General features: G+C 36.6%; 1 protein-coding gene across 1 annotated transcript in view; it reads right to left on the bottom strand.

Annotated features, from left to right (window-relative positions):
- The window catches only part of PUM2 (pumilio RNA binding family member 2), a 198,401-nt gene that overhangs the window by 43,936 nt on the left and 134,042 nt on the right, over window positions 1–20,423 (bottom strand). The window contains exons 6-13 of the mRNA XM_075557066.1: window positions 19,860–19,968; window positions 18,864–19,051; window positions 18,126–18,295; window positions 15,734–16,001; window positions 15,469–15,562; window positions 9,006–9,131; window positions 5,702–5,844; window positions 4,915–5,053 (exon numbers count right to left, since the gene is read on the bottom strand). Coding sequence (XP_075413181.1) covers window positions 4,915–5,053; window positions 5,702–5,844; window positions 9,006–9,131; window positions 15,469–15,562; window positions 15,734–16,001; window positions 18,126–18,295; window positions 18,864–19,051; window positions 19,860–19,968 — 1,237 coding nt within the window. The remainder of the gene's footprint in view (window positions 1–4,914; window positions 5,054–5,701; window positions 5,845–9,005; window positions 9,132–15,468; window positions 15,563–15,733; window positions 16,002–18,125; window positions 18,296–18,863; window positions 19,052–19,859; window positions 19,969–20,423) is intronic.

The following is a 20,423-nucleotide window of genomic DNA, read 5'->3' as shown; positions in this document are numbered from 1 at the left end:
TTAGGGCTAGAAGTATAACAGTACATTATATATTGGGGAATAAGCGGTCTAACTTTACAGAAGAGTACAGAGGAATATAATAGAATAGCTTATAAAATTAGTTTGGGTAAGATTATGGAAACTGCTACAACTACAATAAAACTGGAACCAGTATCTTTGAAAATTTTGACAGGAGAATAAAGATGAAACAGACAGATCTGATTGGAAGCAGATACAGTTGGCAAGAGGAAAGAGCTGATGTAACCAAAAACAGCAAAGAGGAATGATCCCGTTTTGAAAATTTATTGACTATGCAGCACAGAAGAATGAGTTGAAGGTGATTCTCAGGGTCAAGTCAAGGACACCCACTGTCCTTGAGTTGTTTCTGATTCACAGTACTGCCATTAGGATAGACAGAACTGCCTTATAGGGTTTTCAAGGCTGTGAATTTTTATGGAAGCAGGATGCCTCATCTTTCTCCTCTGGAGCAGCTGATGCATTTGAACTGCTGACCTTTTGCTTAGCAGTTGAGATATTGAACCAATGCACCACTAGCACAACTCTTCAAGAAGAACATGAAGCTAATAAATAGGGTAAGCAATAAAATGAGATTTTGGAGGAAATTCATGTCGTTTCTGATCTTGTCAATTTGATGAGTGACAACAAATATGGAAAAGTTTCGTTCAAGGATGAAAATTTTGCTAAGTTTTAAGGGAAAAAAAGTCTGAGGTACAGTAAATATAAATTTACGAGCTGAAATGAATTAAGTAGATAAACTCTCCCAAGGAATGACAATGTTCTATAGCAGCATTTCTCAACCTGTGGGTCACAAGCCCCCTTTGGGGGTCGAATGACCCTTTCACAGGGGTGGCCTAAGACCATTGGAAAACACGTATTTCCAATGGTCCTAGGAACCGAGATACTGCTCCTTTAGCCATCTCCATGCAGATACACCCACTTATAAGTACCCGGCGTGAAGACTGTTACCCATGCTACACCATGCTCCAAGACAAAATTTCATTTATTTGTAATTAGAAATAAGTATTTCACAACAAATAATTACGTATTATTTTTGTGATTAATCACTATGCTTTAATTATGTTCAATTTAGAACAATGAAAACACAACCTGCATATCAGATATTTACATTACGACTCAACAATAGCAAATGAGTTATGAAGTAGCAATGAGAATAATGTTATGGTTGGGGGTCTCCACATGAGGAACTGTATTAAAGGGTTGTGGCTTTAGGAAGGTTGAGAACCACTGCTCTATAGCCTACGTTGGTGAGTAGTAACTGGGATCTTTTCTACAATTAAGAGGAAATTTCAGAGTCCCTTCTGACATCCACTGATTTTTTCTTAATGACCCCTTGCTTTCTTTGGGTCTGATGTTCTTGATATCATCCCACAACTCATGTCTTCTGTTCTATGCCTTATATCTGTTCAAGATGTTCTCGAAACTCATGTGGGATATAATCAAGATTGTATTTTGGCTCTCATGGGCTGGTTTTTAACTTACTTCATCTTCAATCTGAAACTATATATGGAAATCTGTTTCAGTTTGTCCCTAGCCTGGTTTTAGCTGCAGCATAAGAGCCTCTGCATCATCTCTTCCCACGGATATAGTCCATTTGACTTGTGAACTCTATCTGTGTAGTTGTTGCTTGCATTGTTGAAAAAAAAAAAGTATTTGCTACAAATAAGTGGTCAGCCTTACAAAATTCTACCATACACTCAATCCCCAGCTTTGTTTCTAAAACCAACACCATTTTCTTCAACTATTATTTTTTCTGTTTCCAACTGCCAATAGCTATCAATGCATAACTGTGTGGCACAACTGCACAATTTCAGACTGAAGATGGTAATAGAATTCTTTAATTTCTGCAACACTAGCTTTAGCAGTAGGTGCACAACTCTGAATAATAGTTGCTATTAATTGTATTTCCTTATATTTGGATATATATAATCCAATCACAGATAGAACTGTACTTCAAAACAGCTCTGGAAATGTTTTTTCTGACGATGCCGGGCAACACCACTCCTCTTGAATCTGCCACTCCCTGCAGATTAAACTACGATGTTCTGATTCAAAAATGGCCAATACCAGTCCATTTCAGCTCATTAAAGCCTAGGATATTGATTTTTATGCGTTCGACCTTTAATTTTACAACTCCCAATTTTCCTAGATTCATACTGTGTACTTTTCAAGTTTGAATTATTAATTAATATTTGCAGCTGTTTCCTCTCATTTTGAGTTGTGCCCCATCAACAAATGCTGGTACCAAAGGCTTTACTCCTGGCTTTACTTCATTCACATCATTATGTATAGCTTTATTTGGAGAAGGCAGCCCTTCCTTCAGAATTTCAACAACATTCTGCTTCTATTTGTAAGGTTTAACTTGACAATATTTCAATGTTACTAATAAGGTTGTCAGTGGCTAAAACCTCAGAAGAGGATACTCTACTGCTTCTTCACACTTTGTTCTCAGTATAGGAACTGTGCTGCGACCTGTTCACGATGAGTGAACTTGCTGCTGTTTAAATACCAATGACATAGCTTTCAGCATCACACAAAACCACAGAACGACAAACTGACAGACATTTCCTAAAGTAGAAAAAAATGAAATATTCTGGATCAACAAGAATCAAGTTTTATATACATCAAAAATTACTAATCAAACTGTTTAACTGTCACTCTCTTTAAAAAAAAAAGGCTGGAAAGCCTTAAGCACTAAATGTACATTGTAGCCTATGTAGAAGACAGGTCTCTGGGCCACTGCTAAACAGAAAAAAGAGAACGGTCTTCAGATAGATGGATTGACACAGTGGCTGAAATCATGGACTTACACATACGTACACTGGTGAGGATGGCACAGGACTAGGCAGTGTTCCCTTCTGTTGTACACAAGGTTGCTATGAGTCAGAAAAACACCTAACTAACCACAACTGGGGTCTTAAAAATCTCGAAGCAGACATCTAAGGTGCAACTATTGTTCTTTCACAATCCAGAGGAAAGAATAATAAAATTGAAGACATTTAGTAGAAGGTACTGACAGACCATCAATCTCCAAGTCCCTAAAACCAGAAGAACTGCATGGCCCTGGGCTGGCACCACCAACTTTTCTGAAAGGAATAAATTTGAAGGACCTGAAAAGAGTGGGAGAAAAATGTGGAACAAAACTAAAAACATTTTAAAAGGTCATGGCTTACTGGTCAGACAGAAACTGGTAGTACCCCTAAGACTATGGCGCTTGGCCACCCTTCAGATCTAAACATGAACTCATTCCTGTGGATCAATTTTCATCCAAACAATAGACAGCTGTCTAAGGGGGAAGGTGGGCACTACTTTAGAATCATCAACCACTTGAGTTCAAAGAGGAAGCATTACCATGGATAAAATTCAGAAGGGTTAGGTAAGATGGAGGAATGTAAGAAGAAATGTCGGGAGCAAGTAGAATAAGTAATGCTACACGGTTGAATGAAAAATGATCTACTATGCAAATCTCCATTCAATTCACAAGAAAAAGTAAATATAGAATTTTCCCAGACTTTTAAAAGTTCATTGATTAAAAAAAAAATCACCAAAGACTTTGAATTTTTAAATATCTACAAAAGAAAAAAACCCTTAAAACCCATAAGTTATCCTAACCCTGAATGGTCTAGCAACAACAAAAGGTTTTTAAAAAGAAGACACCATCAAGAAATAAATGTAAAAACTGAAACGGAGAAACAATGCTAGAGTATTATAGAACAACGCGCCTAGCTACATTAATATCATTAATTTTACACCTACTTTGACAAACACTACAGTCTCATAATTTGATATCTATAACAATTACAGGAAAAAGACCCTAAGACACTACCTCCATTTTTCTTATATTAAAATTAAACTTCAAAAAGGAAAGGAGCGTGGCTGGGGTCACACAACTTACATGGTAGCTCAAGATAGCAGTTCTGACTATAAAGGGAAAAGTGATTAACCCAGACAGCTTACTACACTTAAAGACACACAAAGAAGAAATAGAAACTGATAAAAAGAAGATCACAAAAGCAGAAAAGCCAGAACACTACAATGCTATAGCAGTTATAATAGAAAGGAATTAAAGAAAGTTGAGAAAAGAATTCAGAAAATAACTGGTATGTAGTTAATCTCTCCACCAAGAAAACTCCAGCCAAAAATAAGATAGCTGCAGTGGTGAATGGTATCACTCACTCAAAGAACAATTCTAATCTTCAACTGTGGTATAAAGCAGGAAAAAAAAGTATACTCACCTACTAATTTTATGATAATAGCACAAGCTTGATACTGAAACCTGCCAAAAATTTTGGTTAAAAATGGAAAATTCTCAGGATACTACTTATATTTGAAATAGTAGCTAGTCACTAGGAACCAACCTGGGGGTAACTGTGCATGATTGTCTTCAAAAACCTACACAATGGTAGTGGGCAAAAATTTCAGAGTATAATTTTAACTAGGCTTTCTTAAGAATTTTATAGATATTACTGCTATTAAGTTACAAGTAACAATAGTTATTAGAAAAATATTACCAGCAAACTTCTCAATATAATTAAATAACCATTCTTATAAGGCAGAAAAGGCAGTATGTAATGCCTCGCATGCCAATTTGAACCAATTGATCTTATTTCTGAAAGCATTGTGTTAAGAATCCTGTGCTTGATTCAGCTGGAAAGATGGTATGCTTTATGTCATAATCAGAGAAAGAAAAATGGCTGTGTTTCAGAATTCTAATGCACAGGTTCTGTCTTCCCTTCAGTGAATCTCAAACAGTTTCGACTTCAACTACTCACATCTGAATTCCAAATAACTTATAACAAAGGGTGGGCAAGAGTAAGACTTAAAATTCACTTCACTCTGATATTAGAGTCAACATTTAACATTTATTCACTTATCTTCAGGAAACCAACTACATACCTGGCATTCCGGTAGCCAGGCCTTGACCAAAAGCCAAAGTTGGGTTTGCTGCTGCGGCAGCTGCAAGTGACTCTGCTTGCTGCCCTTGCTGTCCCTGATTGGGGGTAAGAGGGCGCTGACCTGCTCCAGCACGGAGAACCTAAAGGAATAAAGGATGCTTATATATTTTTCAATAGAAAGATAACTTTACCTTGGACAGCTTTTTTATATTACAAGTAGGTTAAGTCTTTGAATATTTCCTGAATATATTTGCATGCAATGAAATGTAGTTAGCATGAAAAATTAACAAACACAATGGCCAATTCACTGGCTCTTGATGCAAATTAAAGAACAACATGGAGGCACAAGAAAAGGTCCCCCCCTCAGCACATATTTAAAAAATTTAAGCCATTATTTAAAATGATGCAATAGTGAAATTTTTCATACATCATACAATTTAATAGTTCATAAAACATAAATTAATCTTTTGGGGGGCACACAAATGTATACATGGAATATTTAAAATAACTTTAAATGATTTTCAAAAGATAAATAGTAACTTTAAAGATCCAAAGGAAAATAAGGTGACAATTACATTCAAAATGATAAGCGATTTCAGTATAGTACACAGGAATGCAGAAAGGGACTATAACAAAAAATTTTAAATTCATGATACTGATTTTTGGCAGCAAACAGATAAGCCAGGTAACTCTGCTACATATTGAAGAAACAAAAGATAGAGATCTTGAATACACAGATTATAAAAGAACCCATTTTCATCTATTATTTAAGGAAAGGAGGACTGTACCTGTTGCTGTCCTGGCTGGGCTTGTGATGCTGCTTGCTGATTGGCAGAGTTGTTTGCTACTGCTGCAGCTTGTTGCTGAAATAAATTGGCTGGATACACCCCCCAAGGAACACCATAATACTGAGGTGGAACCACTGCCGGACCTAAATCCCACCACGCACCAAAGAAAGAAAAGAAAGGAAAAAGTTACTAGGTGCTTTATGTATCTGAGGCTAGTTATCACTAGGTTATAAAAAAGGACAACCCCTAAGAAGTAGTACAACAGGTGTCCCTTATAACCACCTACCCATTTATACCTGCCATATCTATCATTTATACTTTTGTGATTCAACTAGGTACCAAGTATCACTACTATCATTAACAGAGCAAGTGATCACGAGTAAAAACAGCAGCCTACATGAAGTGATGTGAAATTTAAACTCAATGAATTTAGAAGCCAGTTCAACATTTACTGAAACTCAATTTAAGGGTCTGATACCAAGAAATAAAGAAAATATTCTGGAAACATTCACTCACTGTCATTGAGTCCATCCGACTCACACTCAATTAGACAAGGTAGAAGTGCTTCTGCCAATTTCTGAGACTGTAACTTGTTAGGAGAGTAGAAAACCTCGTCTCTCCCACAGAGTGCCTGGTCATTTCAAACTGCTAGCCTTGCGGTTGGCAATCCAATGCATAACCACTATGCCACCCGGGCTCCAAATCCCAGTATTTCCAAGCTTCAATTCATTTCTCTTAAAACAAAGCATTTTCATTTTCTGATTTTTGAAATAATCATAAAAGTGAAACAAACTGTTCCTACCTAGCTTTCCAATCTATACCCACAAAACTAGGAAACATTCTGATACCAAGCCTGCAACAAGTGTATTTGAATTGAAAATCATTAATTGAAAAAGTCTTATAATTTACCTAAGGACAATGTCCAGAAAGGTTAGAACAGAAACAAGGAGCATAGTGAAGAAGTGGGACTGGCAATATTACATTGTCAGATTGCAAGCAATGACATGAAATAAAAGGTGTATGAATTATTGAATGGAAAACCCATCACCTTGGAAATTATTGAATGGAAAACTCACTGCCATCGAGTCGATTCCAACTCATAGCAACCCTATGGGACAAAAGAGAAGCATGGGTTTGGGAAGCTGTGGATCTTTATGGAGGTAGCAAGTCTCATCTTTCACCTGATGAGTAGCTAGTGGGTCCAAACAGCTGACTTTGTGGTCAGCAGCCCAACATGTCACCCTCCATGCCACCAGGGCTGAGAATACAAGCAACGAGAGGAAACAAAATGTGTATAAATTGTTAACTGGAAAACTTGATGATCTCTGTAAAGTTTCTTTCACACAATTCTCAATAAAAAGTCTTCATATTTGAAACAGAATGATATACAAAACCTCAAATAACAACTGAAGAATACATTAAAACAAATGAGCTATGAGTTTTACGTGGTAAGGAAATTGTGACTGGTGAGTCAAGGTAAGAAGTAGGTAAGGTAAAAAAAGGGAAATAGAAATAGAAGTAGGAAAACTAAAAAGGATTATTCCTGTTTACTTTACTCAAGGTATTACTTAATTCTTGAAAAAAAATCAGTAAGGTTTATATACAATAAATGCTCCTAATCAATGGATAAAATATTGACTCCTACTGTAACAAACATGTTCTAAAATTCCACTAGTATGATTTCCAGCATGTTCAATATGTGTTTATCTTTAAATAATCAAACCTTGGTTTTGGAAGCTGAAAGTACAAATGAAAGGACCTCTAAAATGAAAAGGCTTAAAATAACTAAAAGACATTTAACAGTTAAAAAGACATTGTTACTAAACATACAGATAAGCAAATTGAATAGTGATGTATGCTAATATACTGGGAAAAAAAGTCTATGAAAGAAGGATGGATGGTAAAAAAATAAACAAAGCAGTCATCTACCTAGAATTGCGCTCTGAAATCAGTAGCCAGGAGCCATTATTAAAAGTGGCCATTGAGCAATTAAGATGAAAGTAGCATCTACTGAACTGTGCTGTTAAGTATATAATATCCATCAAATGTTGAAGGTTTAGCATACCAAAAAAAAAATATCAAAAAGTACTAATTAAGTAGAAATGAAAATATTTTGGACTAAATAATACATATTACATTAAATAATACATATTATTGAAGCTAATTTCATCCTCTCTACTTTTATGAGGTAATTAGCAAATTAAAAATCATATATATGGCCTACATTAAATTTTTACTGGACAGCACTAGTTTAGAGCCTAAATCAAGAATGCCTACAAGGTATAATTATCCCACAACTAAGAGACCTCTTAAAGCAATTTTTCTCGGTGCTATTGGTCAAGAAGTATGTGTAAAATACAAGCACTTTACACATACTAACGTACATCTGGAAGCACCAGAAAAGCTTGTATCATTATGGAATCACATGCAGATATGATTACTGAATGTGTTGGGTCACTTTTAGTAGGATAACTATCAGATGAGAATTTAAAATGAATACTTCTTTCCTCCCTTTTCAGTGTCAGGAAAAAATAATCCTTACATTCCTAGGAAAAGACTGTTCAATAATTCTGACATTAAGTTACTACCAGACTAGATTTAAACTTACTTAACTGATCAGTACTTTTCACTTTAGTAAATGTGACTCTGAATACCAAAATAAAAATCAACAGCCTCAAGATCAGAAAGTCAGCTACTTGTGAACATACTTTCTAAGGCTGACATCAATCCCATTCTTGCCTCTGTAACCATGGTTTATAAACCATGCTTAAACCTGATTCACTCCCGTCTTCTAACCAATCCATCCCTCTTCTCAAACCCCTAAATTAAAACTCACTGCCATCAAGCCAATTCTGACTTTGGGTTTCCAAAGTTATAACTCTTTCTCTCATGAACCCATAACCCAAAATCAGCAACTGTTTTGCTCACTAAGTCTCTAGCTGACCAACATAACTCTCCCTTACTCAAGTGAACAAAAAACTCAGTTTTCGTTTCCTATGTCAGATAGAATTACTCTTTTCAGCCCCCTCAGCTTGCTTGTACCCTACCATATACCCAAATATTTAATTTGAGGTTTGCAATAATTATAAAATAGAAAGTAACCTAACTACATATACAAGGAAGAGTTATTGCTTGGGCTTCCTCCTATAACATTACATCAGAAGGAACAAATATAAAAACAAACCCTGGAAACGTCTGTTCTTTTGCGATAAATGTTTGTTTTCCTAGGATTCTCAAATTGCCCACATTGACAGACAAAGCTTCCACCAAAAAAATTAACATGCAACAGGCAATAGCAAATTACCTGCTAATGTTGCTGCTGCAGCCAATCCTGCTGCAGTATATGGATCGGTCCCTGGAGGAGCAGCACTAATAATATATGGGTTTGGCACAAATGCAGCAGGAGCAAGGCCAGCTGAAAATACACCTGCTGTTCATAAAAGGGAGAGAAATAATGAATAAAAACTTAGAGTGTGGCTTTCCTCACTAGATACAATATTGCTATTATGAATTTAGGGGTAACGTTGATACTCAGGGAAGTTTTACAGGGACAAACGACCTATATTGTCTACTAGCTGACTGACTGTAGGAATGTTACATTACTTGAGTCTAAGGTTTCTCACTTACGAAATAATTTTAAAAGTTTCTCATGAAAAGTAGTCTTATGGCATTTTTGTGAGAATTCAATGTGATATTGAATATAAAATGACTGTAGAGTACCAGCATAACAGTTAAGAAACATTCATGTTTTGGTTCTTCTCCCTTTGAAAAAATATCTTAACATAAACTTTGAAGAAGCACTTAAGATATTCTTCCGTATTCAGGAGATCTTCAAAGACAAGTAAAAATAACTCTAAATTTAGAGTAACCAGTCATAAGTAGTCATTTACCCAATCGTTATTAAACCACAATATGAGCTAAAGATTCAATAGTGCAGAAAGGTTATGAAGAAAATAACTGAGTTGCAAAAAGTCATGTGGCTCTTTAGAAGGAATGGGACATGGATTAAAATGGTCACACCAATCTATCTGAGTGATAAAATGACTCACCCACATTATATCAGTGTCATAGTCCTAGTTTTGATACTGTAGTACTGTGAGATATAACCATAATAGGGAAACTTAGTAAAGGCTATACAGAACCTTTGATTACATTTGAATTTATGATTACTTCAAAATAAGCATTAAAAACCAAAACAAAACGGAAGCCCATCAACTTATTTTTTACTGCATTTGTCTACAGGAAGGAATACAATCTTAGTAAGAGTTGGGAGGGGAAACTAAAATAAATAAAACTTATCATAAAACGGATACCAGAAAACATGTAACTCTCTTGAGCAACAGTAAAGACTTGCACTTAGGAAATGGGGGGAGTGGGGGAAGCAAAACACAAACCACTACTTCCACCTAAAAATTCTAAATACCGATACTCTGTAGCATGCTTATGACAGCTGATTTACATGATCCCACCAACAAAAATTAAAAAATAAAGCCAAACTCACTGCCATCGTGTTGATCGCAAATCTGTATATAAGCAGATTAACATTGCCCCTATGAGTTTCCAAGACTTAAGTTTATTTATATTTTAATACTTTTATTGGGGGCTTACTTCTCTTACCACAATCCATTCATTCCTCCAGTGTGTCAAGCACATTTGCACATCATTTTCAAAGCATTCTCATCTCACTTGAGACCGATATCTGCTCTCCATTTCTTCCCCCTCCCTCCCTTCCCTCACGAACCCTTAAGTTACAGATTATTTTTTCCACGCCTTACATCATCCTCCATCGCCCCTCATCTACTTTTCTATTCCCTTGGGAGGAGGTTCTAGACTGATCCTTGTGATAGGTTCTGCCTTTCTCCCCCCACCCTCCCCTAATCCTCCTGGTATCTCTACTCTCCTTGCTGGCCCCGAGGGGTGTATCGATCCTGGATTCCCTGTGTGGCGGGCTCTAATAGGTAGCAGTGTGCAAGCTCTGGTCTAATCCATTTGCAAGGCAGAATTGAGGTCATAATAGTGGGGTGAAGGAAGCACAAAAGATCTAGAGGGAAGTTGTGTTTAATGGGAGCTATACTGCACCCTGACTAGCTCATCTCTTCCCTGTGACCCCTCTGTGAGGTGATGTCCAAATGTCTATAGATGGGTATTGGGTTTCCCTCCCCTCCATTCACCTTGGGTATGGTTTTATTCTAGGTCTTAGATGCCTGATATCTGATCCCATCGACATCTCATGATCACACAGATTGGTGTGTTTCTTTCATGTGGGCTTTGCTGCGTCTCAGCTACAGGGCTGCTTGTTTATCTTCAAGCCTTTAGGACCCCAGACAGTCGCTATATCTTTTGATAGCCAGGAACCATTAGCTTTCTTCACATTTGCTTATGCACCTATTTTGTCTTCAGCAATCGTGTCAGGAAGGTGAGCATCACAGAATGCCAGATTGTTAGAACAAAGTATTCTTCTGTTAAGGGAGTACTTGAGTTTAGGCCCAATGTTGATCTGCATTCTTAACATATAGACATGAGTACATAGTTTGTGGTAGTCAGCTAATCTGGTGTCAATTTAAGGTTTGAGTGTAGGAGTGGAGTCTAGGCTCTCAATCTGGAGATAGCCAATAAAGCTTCTGTGGGCATGGCCTTCTTCTGAGAATTCTGGGACTTCTTCCTTGGAGGTGAGATACACTTCTCTTTGCCACTCCCTGAGAGACATTACAGAAGACAAAGCCACATGGATGCAATCAGACCTCAGAAGCTGGAGAAGCCAGAGAGACCCCTGCCAGCACAGCAACGCTTACGCCACTGGACCCAAAGACTTTCTACCCATTGGCTTGTGATTGTGTTGCATTTGGTTTCATTGCATGTCTTGTAAGTCTGAGGACTTTATGGATTGATATCGGACATATGGGCTAATATTGGACTTATGGCCTTGGACTGGGATAGGATGTTTTCTCAATGTTCAATTCCTTTGTATATAAATTTCTTTCTTATACACATGTGTGTCCATGGATTTGCTGCTCTAGTCTACCTAGACTAACACATAGTTCTATTCCCCTCTCAAACACATACATACATATTTACATACGTACATGGCTGTATGTAGGTCTCTGTAAGAATGTCCTTTGCCTCCTGGTTCTTTTCTCTATTTCCTTTTTATTTCCCTCTAGTCCTATCATCAATGTGCGACCTTCATTCGAGTTTATTAATTCCTAGCTGCTACACTGCCCTTGATTGAACTACCGCCAACCCCCACCCCTGACCCCAATGACATTCCTTCCATTGATTTGAGTTCACTTGTTCTTTTGTCCCTGGGTTGTTTCTTCCTCCCCTTCCTTTCTCTCACCTCCCCCTTTCCCCTATCCCTCTGGAACCAGTGGTCCTGTTTTCATCTCTGCATTATTTTATCCCACCTATCTTATCTAGATAGACATGTAGATACATTAATAAGTGCAAAACCCAGGCAAAGCCAAATAAAACAACAAAGGAAGTCAAAACGAAAAAAAAAAACCACAACAAAACCCAGTAACAGCAAAAAACAAACAGAAAACAACAACAAAAAAGTCAATGACAGAGCGGGGAGGGAGGGGGACCTGATGCAAAGGGCTTAAGTGGAGAGCAAATGCTCTGAGAATGATTGGGGCAGGGAATGTGCTTTATACAACTGATGTATGTATATGTATGGATTGTGATAAGAGTTGCATGAGCCCCTAATAAAATGTAAAAAAAAGAAAGAAAATAAAATGATCAGGGCAAAGAATGTACAGATGTGCTTTATACAACTGATGTATGTATATGTATGGATTGTGATAAGAGTTGTATGAGCCCCTAATAAAATATTAAAAAAAAACAACATAAAAACATCACTGACAAAATGAAAACTACTATAAATAGTTCAAAGTCTTTGCTGGCCTTTATGAGTGTTTTCTAGTTGAGTCTGATGGGGTGCCACACTGTCCCAAAGTCTATTTTTGGTATTCCCTTGGGGTTTCCTCACGCTGCTCTGCTGCATGTTCTCTGTGCCTCGCCCCAGTGTGATGGGGCTAGACCGTGCACTATTCCCGCCCTATGTCCCCAGTGCTGTCTCCCGAGGCGCCATGGTTCAATGAGGAACGCTGTGTCCCATGGTGGGGCTGGTCCCCCGGTCCTCCCCGTGCGTTGTCTGCTCCGAGCAGGAACATCATCCTTGGGGCTTGGTGGGCCAGGATCAAGACTAACATTTTACGGGGTAGAAAGTCCCAACTTTCTCTTGCAGAGCAGCTGGTGGTTTTGAACTGTGGACCACCTTGTGGTTAGCACCCAACCACTACACCAAGGTTCTCTTAATTTACATGAAAGAATACAGGGCAGAAACCACAGAACTTAATGATGGAAGAAAATATTAAGAATTTTGTCTTGGGATTTCTTTTTTCAAACAACTTTTAAAATGAACATTCTCACTTGATAGTGGTCACCAATAACTATGCATTGAGCTCCCAACTATTTGATTCTCTTGAAACTGAAATAAACAATGAACGCACACAACAAATACTTTTGAAGATCTTTTATCAAGTTAACTTTGATTTAAACATAACACAATCCTAAATATTTCTCTACTTAATGTTTATACTTGTTACATAATCTGTGACCCTCTGAAATCAGTGACATTTCAAAAAGTAATGATGAAATATCACCAATTGCAAATTTTCAAAATGGTTTATTGCAGATAGTTAGGTTAAAATTTGGCACCTTCCAGGCTATCAAAAAGCATACTGCCTGGAGTCCTCAGACACCGTAAGGCTTGTCTTAAAACAAGCAAACCATGTAAGTGAGGCATCCACCAGGCAGCAGCACAGTAACCTGTGTGATCCAAGGATGTAAAAAATAAAATCCAAATCTTGGGGAGGGAATGGATACCAAAGCTTCAATTCTGAACACCTCATTTGCAGAAGTATGTGGATGACAGTGGAAACCCAAAATCCAGTTACCGGATGACCCCATGGATGAAGCCTTCAGTGACTGGCCAGGGATGTCCACAGCCTTATTAAGCAGAAAGCACTGGAAAATGTAGTTAACTTGAAATATAAGTACCTTATCATTTAATCTAATTTTGACCCGTTTAAATTTTTCGTTTTTTTCTATTTTCTGCTCTTTTCCTGAGATTTTTCTTTTATCTTGTCATTGTTGTTAGCTTTTTTTGTTTGTTTCTCCTTTTGTTTTGCATGTTTTTTTGTGTATGAAATTCAGGATAGGAAAATCTATAGCCAGTAACTGGATTAATAATTACCTAGGAGTATGACAGGGGAGGTTGAGGAGGAATAGGAAGCTAATAACGAATATAAGAAAAAAAAAAACTAAAATTGTTTGTAGTAGTGATTGCACAACTCTTTTTAATATGATTGAACTATTGAGTTGGATATGTAAATTATATGCCAACAAAATTATTACAAAACCAAACTCATCTCCTGGGAACATAGGGAAATGAAAGATTTATGATGGAGCCAAATATTTCCCATGATGACACATAAATATACCTGTAGCTTAACTTCATTGTTCATATTGACTGGTTTCCATAAAAGGGCTAATACTTATCCTGTTACAAAACTTTTGTTAAAATAAGTACATACAAAAATGAAAATACATTTTAAAAAGTCTCAGCAAGCTAACTTTATTCTATCTACAAGCAATTTTTGCACTAATAGTTTTGGAACTTTTAAATTGGGAGTTTATCACTGACCATTTCTCATTTCTCCAACCACCAAGAGTACTGGATATTTAAGCCCATTGATTAAATTCAACTCTTGTTGAGTACATGGTAATTCATCAGCCCTTTAATTCCTAACCCCCCACCCCCCCAAAAAAAATCATCTAGTTTTTGACTTTCTAAAAGTTTGACTATTGTCCAGAGTCCACATTAGTCAAAATTAACTCTAAGAGGAAACAATTAGCGTCAAAGCACATATTACATCTCAATATAATATTAATTAACATTAAGGAAATTTGAAAAATATACTTCTTAAATTTGTAGAAAAAGGGAAAAACCCTACCTAAAGGCAGCATCTAATGTGACCACTAGTTTTGTTGTTATTAGTTTATTTGTTTTTATATGATTTTTACTTAAAATCTGAGCTAGGTAAATATAGACAGACAATAGTAACTAGAGTCATAGTTCCTTAAGGTTATGGCTGAAGGGGCCAGAAGATAATGGGTACAAGAATGAAGAAAATGTTCTAAAACTGATTGTGGTGAGAATTGTACAACTCTTCAATAGAGTTAAACTACTGACTTGTAAAAGAAATAAATTGAAAGAAACATGCTTGAAAAATTAAAAAACAAAAATCCATCCTATACCAAAATAAATAAATAAACAAAAATTTGGCGCCTTATCATTTGATCTACTTTTTGACCCATTTACAATTTGTTCTAGCTTATATTATTTTCTGCTTTCTTTTCAATTAAGTTTTTCTAGTTTGGGTTTTTTTAAATGTTTTTCTGCATACAATATCAGGGATAGGTCAATCTATAGACAGTAACTGGATTAATGGTTCCGTGAGGGTATGGCAAGGTAGGTTGGGGGAAATTAGCTTTTAAAAATGAGTACAAGGAGCAAAGTAATCTAAAATTGACTGTGGAGATGATTAAACATCTCTTAGGATCAATGAACTATTGAATTGTATAATCTGTGAATTATATGTCAATGAAACTGCTAAATAAAAAAATATATATCCTCCCCTGCCCCCAAGCACTTTAACACAAGATTCCCTAATAGTCTAGTAGAAATGGGAACTTCTCCTTACCTATATGTGGCTGCTGAGCTGCAGCTAACGCATATTGCTGCTGTTGGGCTGCAGTTAACTGCTGAACTGTTAGTGCATTTGTCCTCTGAAAAAGCTAGGAGGGAAAATATTTAGTATGAACATTAGTCTCAAACATTTTGTTTCTAATTAGAAAGTTGGGAAGAAAATTTTGTTAAGTATTTACTTGAATCACTTTGTCTAACATAAAGATAGCTTACTCAACAAAGCATTAAAAGGAGCTTCTTAAAGAAAGGACAAGTTTTACCTGCTGCTGGGAATTGTAGTCAAAAAGGCCTACAGTAGCTCCTGAAGAGTCCATTGGTACCTGATTACCAGGATAGTCAAACTGTAAGGAGTCCAGGCCAACTTGTTCCATGGCATCCAGATTCTGAGTTTCAGGATTTGAAAATTCTTCAAGAGGTTTATTAGCTGTAGGATTAGGAAGAGATCCCAATCCTTCTGGGGGATTAGGATTGGGGCCTAGGCGCTCAACTACTTCAGTTGGAGAGGCTTGACGGCTTCCAGGAGTGCGACTATGGAAAGAAAAGCCAAAAAAGGTTATGAGTAAATGTAACAAAAACAAAACAAAACAACAACAAAAAAGAAGAAATCATGAAAAACAAAATGGTGACAAGCTACAGATAACAAATAACATACACCGGGTCACTAAGCATTCTTTTTTTTAATCATATCTTCCCCCTCTTAGGGTTAAGAACTGATATTAACCAAATAAGAGGCCATTTGAATGGGAATGAAAAAGATTATAAAGTGGCAAATTTAGAAAGGTACTAACCAAAAACCACCAACACACTTCTGTCCACCAGCATATATACTATTATGCTGTCGCTTCTTGCTCACTCAATAGCTAATCAAGGGGAAAAAACGGCCACAAGAAATTACTTTGCCCTTCGAGGTGGCCTTCAAAGCAAGAGATACATGATACAAGTAAAACAAAAGGGACTAAGACAAAAGGCTGACTTTTCACTCTGGGTGATAAATACATAAGTATGAAACAGTTGCAACTGCAACAATCTTCACATGCATCCTTCAAGAACACTACGTTCATCACCTGGCTATATGTCTTTTAAACATTGGATTTGTGCACATCATTTCACCTTCATCAATACTCCAATTTCCTTAATAAGGAGACTGAAGAGATGACCTGGTGGTTTGAACTAACACGGAGGCGACTTGTGAAGCCTACTGTGATAGCCCTCTGCAGACAAAGAGCACTGCCATCAAGTCCCGTGGAGCGCACAGCGATCCTTTAAGACAGAGTAGAGCTGCTATTTAGGGTTCTCGAGACTGTAAATCTGTTGATGAGCAGACAGTGTTGTCTTTCTCCCGTGGATTGGTTCATGGGTTTAAACTTCCAACCTTGTGGTGATTTACAGCCCACACTTTTCTTCTGTATAAGTACTTCATATAGAATCCATTCCCTAGAAAGCACTTTATTGTGCTGAGGAGTCATGCTTATAATATGTTCAAGAATTTGTACGTTAAGTAAATGGAAAATATTTTCTTCTACTTGGCTTTTAATATAATTGTTACAGAAGTAGGTGATCTGTTTAGAATATCACAGGCCTAACATAGGGATATATTTCCTAACATTAATAAAGCACTCTACATATTGAAGTTGATTAACGTTGTATTTAAAAATCAATCACTGCCATTGCAAATTAGAAGAAAGTTTGAACTCCTTCCCATTTTAATCATACTTGTTTTCCTTGAAAGCATTCCAAAAGTTTACTTTTCATTCAGAAGGCATGTGGAGGAAAAAACCCTGAAAGGGTTGTTTTTAAATTCAACCAAAACAGTCTCCTCAACCCCATAAAGAGTGGTGCTATTTTCTTGCTATAGTTAATGGCGTATTAACACTTCAATTATAAAGGTATAATCGGATGGTTGAAAGTTTACGTCCTTGACTATAATGCCCACTAGGTAAAAGCAAAATGGCAAAATCATAATAAGGTTCTCAAACAAAATGAATAGCTTTAAATTTATTTCTTATCAAGAGAGGTTTACTGGTTTTGGATGCTTTTTGGCAATTGTAACAGATAAGAATTGTTTTTTTAAAGATTAGCCTATCTTTTGATTAATAATGACAATATATGTAAAAGTATACCACCCACCATGAACCTATATTCTTCTGAATCAGATTTCAAGGTTCACACGACCTCAAAGGGCTCTTTTGGAGGCACAGGCTCCAAAACATCTAACTAACAATGTACAGAAAAGCAGTAGGAAGAGACAGTCCACAGAGAATGCTGAACTGAGAAACTATCTCTCTGAAGCTTCCAATATGTTCTCCACTTGTTAATTGCAGGAACACTATGGATTACCACAAATTTGTGTATCATTTGAAAGAGTCTGGTCTCAAGCTGACTTTGTCTCCTCCTAAGTTATAGGTGATCTGCGGATGGGGTGGATGGAGGAACAGGAAGAGGAAAACGCAATAGAAAAGCACGCTTAAGGATAACCCCAAGTAGCACTTGCCTAGCCAGGGGGAAAAGCTAAGATATCCTTATCAAACAAACAAAACTCATCTGAATACATATTCACACAAGGTACAAAGGGAAATAAAACTAAACTGGATAATGGCTAGATTGTAAATCCCTAAAGAGATGCTTTTCATCTGGAGAAAGTGAAAATCTTACTTAAACTCTTTGCAATCGGCATCCATTCCATTTGGCAAACCTCTGCCATTTACTTTAGAATCACCGTCCTCTCCTGGTTTAAGATCTCTGTTTGGGTCCTCCTCAAATGGAGAAGCCTTGCCCTTTTGATCTCCTTTCTCAGGTCCATCTGTTTCAGCATCTCTAGTGCCCTGAGGAAAAAGAATCTGTTTGATACTGAGAATGTCACAGAACACCAAAAAAGGCACCAATAGGTGGCCTAAAACTACACTACAGTGCACGTACACAATAAAAGCAACAAGTCTTAATTTCATAGTCACCTAAGTAAAAGCCAAAATATTTAGAGCAATCTAGTGATTTATAACAGAAGGTTAAGTCAACCTTAACTATAGCGGTGCTGGAAAAGCAGTAACACCACAAATTAGATTAGAATTCTAATTAGTGCACAAATGACTTCGTAGAAAACATTTTGAGTTTTAATCTCATCCTTAGTAATTTTAGATAAATTAATCCCATAAATAAGCATTTTTAATCTTTTTAAAATTATACTTTTAATCCACTACGGTTTGATTTTTGCCATATAGTTATCCTCAATGGATCAATCACCTCATGCATTCAAGAAGTAATTAACTCAAGGAAATAAGAGCATTAATAGTTCCAAATTTTCCTCTAGCTCCAGGCTGGGGGACAGAAAGTAAACTGATTTAAAAGTGAAGGTAATATATAAATAACAATCGTTTCTTTACTCAAAATACTTACAAAAGTTCCCTTCCTAAATCGAGAATCCAATTTTTCAGCAGGAGAGGAACTTAATACATATTCTACCATGCTCACGCCAAGGCCTCCACTTTCTGATCGGGGAGACAGTATTGCATTTACTTCACTGTTTCCATGAAAACCCTGTCCAATTCTTCTCTGTACCGTAATAGGCTGGGACACTGAATGGTCTGTTTGGGAGAAAAAAATGCCATTATATACTTACTATTAAGCTAAACAAAGATGTTTTCACACAAATGAAAATAAGACATTATTTTAAGTGTTAAAATTATCTTTATAAAAAAGCTGTTAGTTCTAAACATCTCTTTAAAATACAGCTGAAAAGCCAATTAGTAGCAAACAGGGAAAAGCCAATACATTTGGGCCCACCCTTGCATATCCTGTGCCAAGTCATCTCATGGAGGGTCTACTTCTTGGTTGGCCTTGTAGGTCTTTTTCCGATCCTCCTCTAGTGATAATTATCTCTTGACGATACATCTAAATCTAGCTAGTTAAACAATGTTGCTGTGATACATGAGGTTTTCAATAATTTTGAGAAGTAGATCCACTAAGCATTTATTCCTAGTCTCACTTAGTCTGGAAAGTTCACTGACACATGTCAGGCATAAATGACCTTGCTAGGATTTCAAATACTAAAGGCACACTTAGCCTTCCAGCATCACAGTAACTCTCAGGGAAGCAGAGTATACAACAAACTGACATGGTGGTATGGTTTCATTGTTATCCTTAACTTTGTTTGTAATGTTGGTTTGGTAATTTATAATACGCTTTTTTTTGGGGGGGAGGGAGAGGGTAGGGACGCATAACAATTTCTTAGATCAAAATCTCTCCTCCTACTTACGGAGTATCATAACCCCTTTAACACTCTGTTGCCTTCCTGAGAAAGTGACTTCCTTTTGCAATGTGGCTGTAGTCTAATAATTTCGCCCTATCATGTGTGGGGTAGGGTGTTTTAAAAAACAACTTTGAATAACTTACGAGAAGTTCCCCATGCAGTCTCTCTCCATTCATCATCCCCAAGAAATATGCCTTTTTGTCCATCTTTTGTTGAATCATCAGGTTCCCAAAACTTTTTGGTCGGTAAAAGCTATTTAGGGAGAAAAAAATTCCATTTAAATTTGATTTTAATTATTCTAATTCTATCCTATTTGGTCTAAAGACAGATAAATGGGAGAAAGCAAACAAACAAGTAACAGAAGAACAAGTAAGTTTCCATGCTGATGAAAATTCAGTTACCTATTTACTAATTTGATTCCTCAGTAACTAACAAATTCTATTAGGTACCAGCTCTAGTAATTATACATCTAAGAATTAGTCAAAGCCCACTTTTTCTTTACTATAATTTTAAAATTATCTCATTGTGTCATATTCTTTATAAACTTCATAAAACTTATTTAATTTCTTATTCAAAAATAGTTCATAAACAAAAGTCTACAGGAATAATGGAAAAAACTGCCATTTCCAAGTACTGTCTTTTATTGTGGAATACTTTCTCTCATCCTACAGCTTCCAGCACAGAAAATATTTTTCACCCTTAATTTC

This window comes from Tenrec ecaudatus, chromosome 8, assembly GCF_050624435.1.
Source record: "Tenrec ecaudatus isolate mTenEca1 chromosome 8, mTenEca1.hap1, whole genome shotgun sequence".
Taxonomy (NCBI): domain Eukaryota; kingdom Metazoa; phylum Chordata; class Mammalia; order Afrosoricida; family Tenrecidae; genus Tenrec; species Tenrec ecaudatus.
Note: the sequence above shows the minus strand (reverse complement) of the source record. Positions and strands in the feature narration are given on the sequence as shown.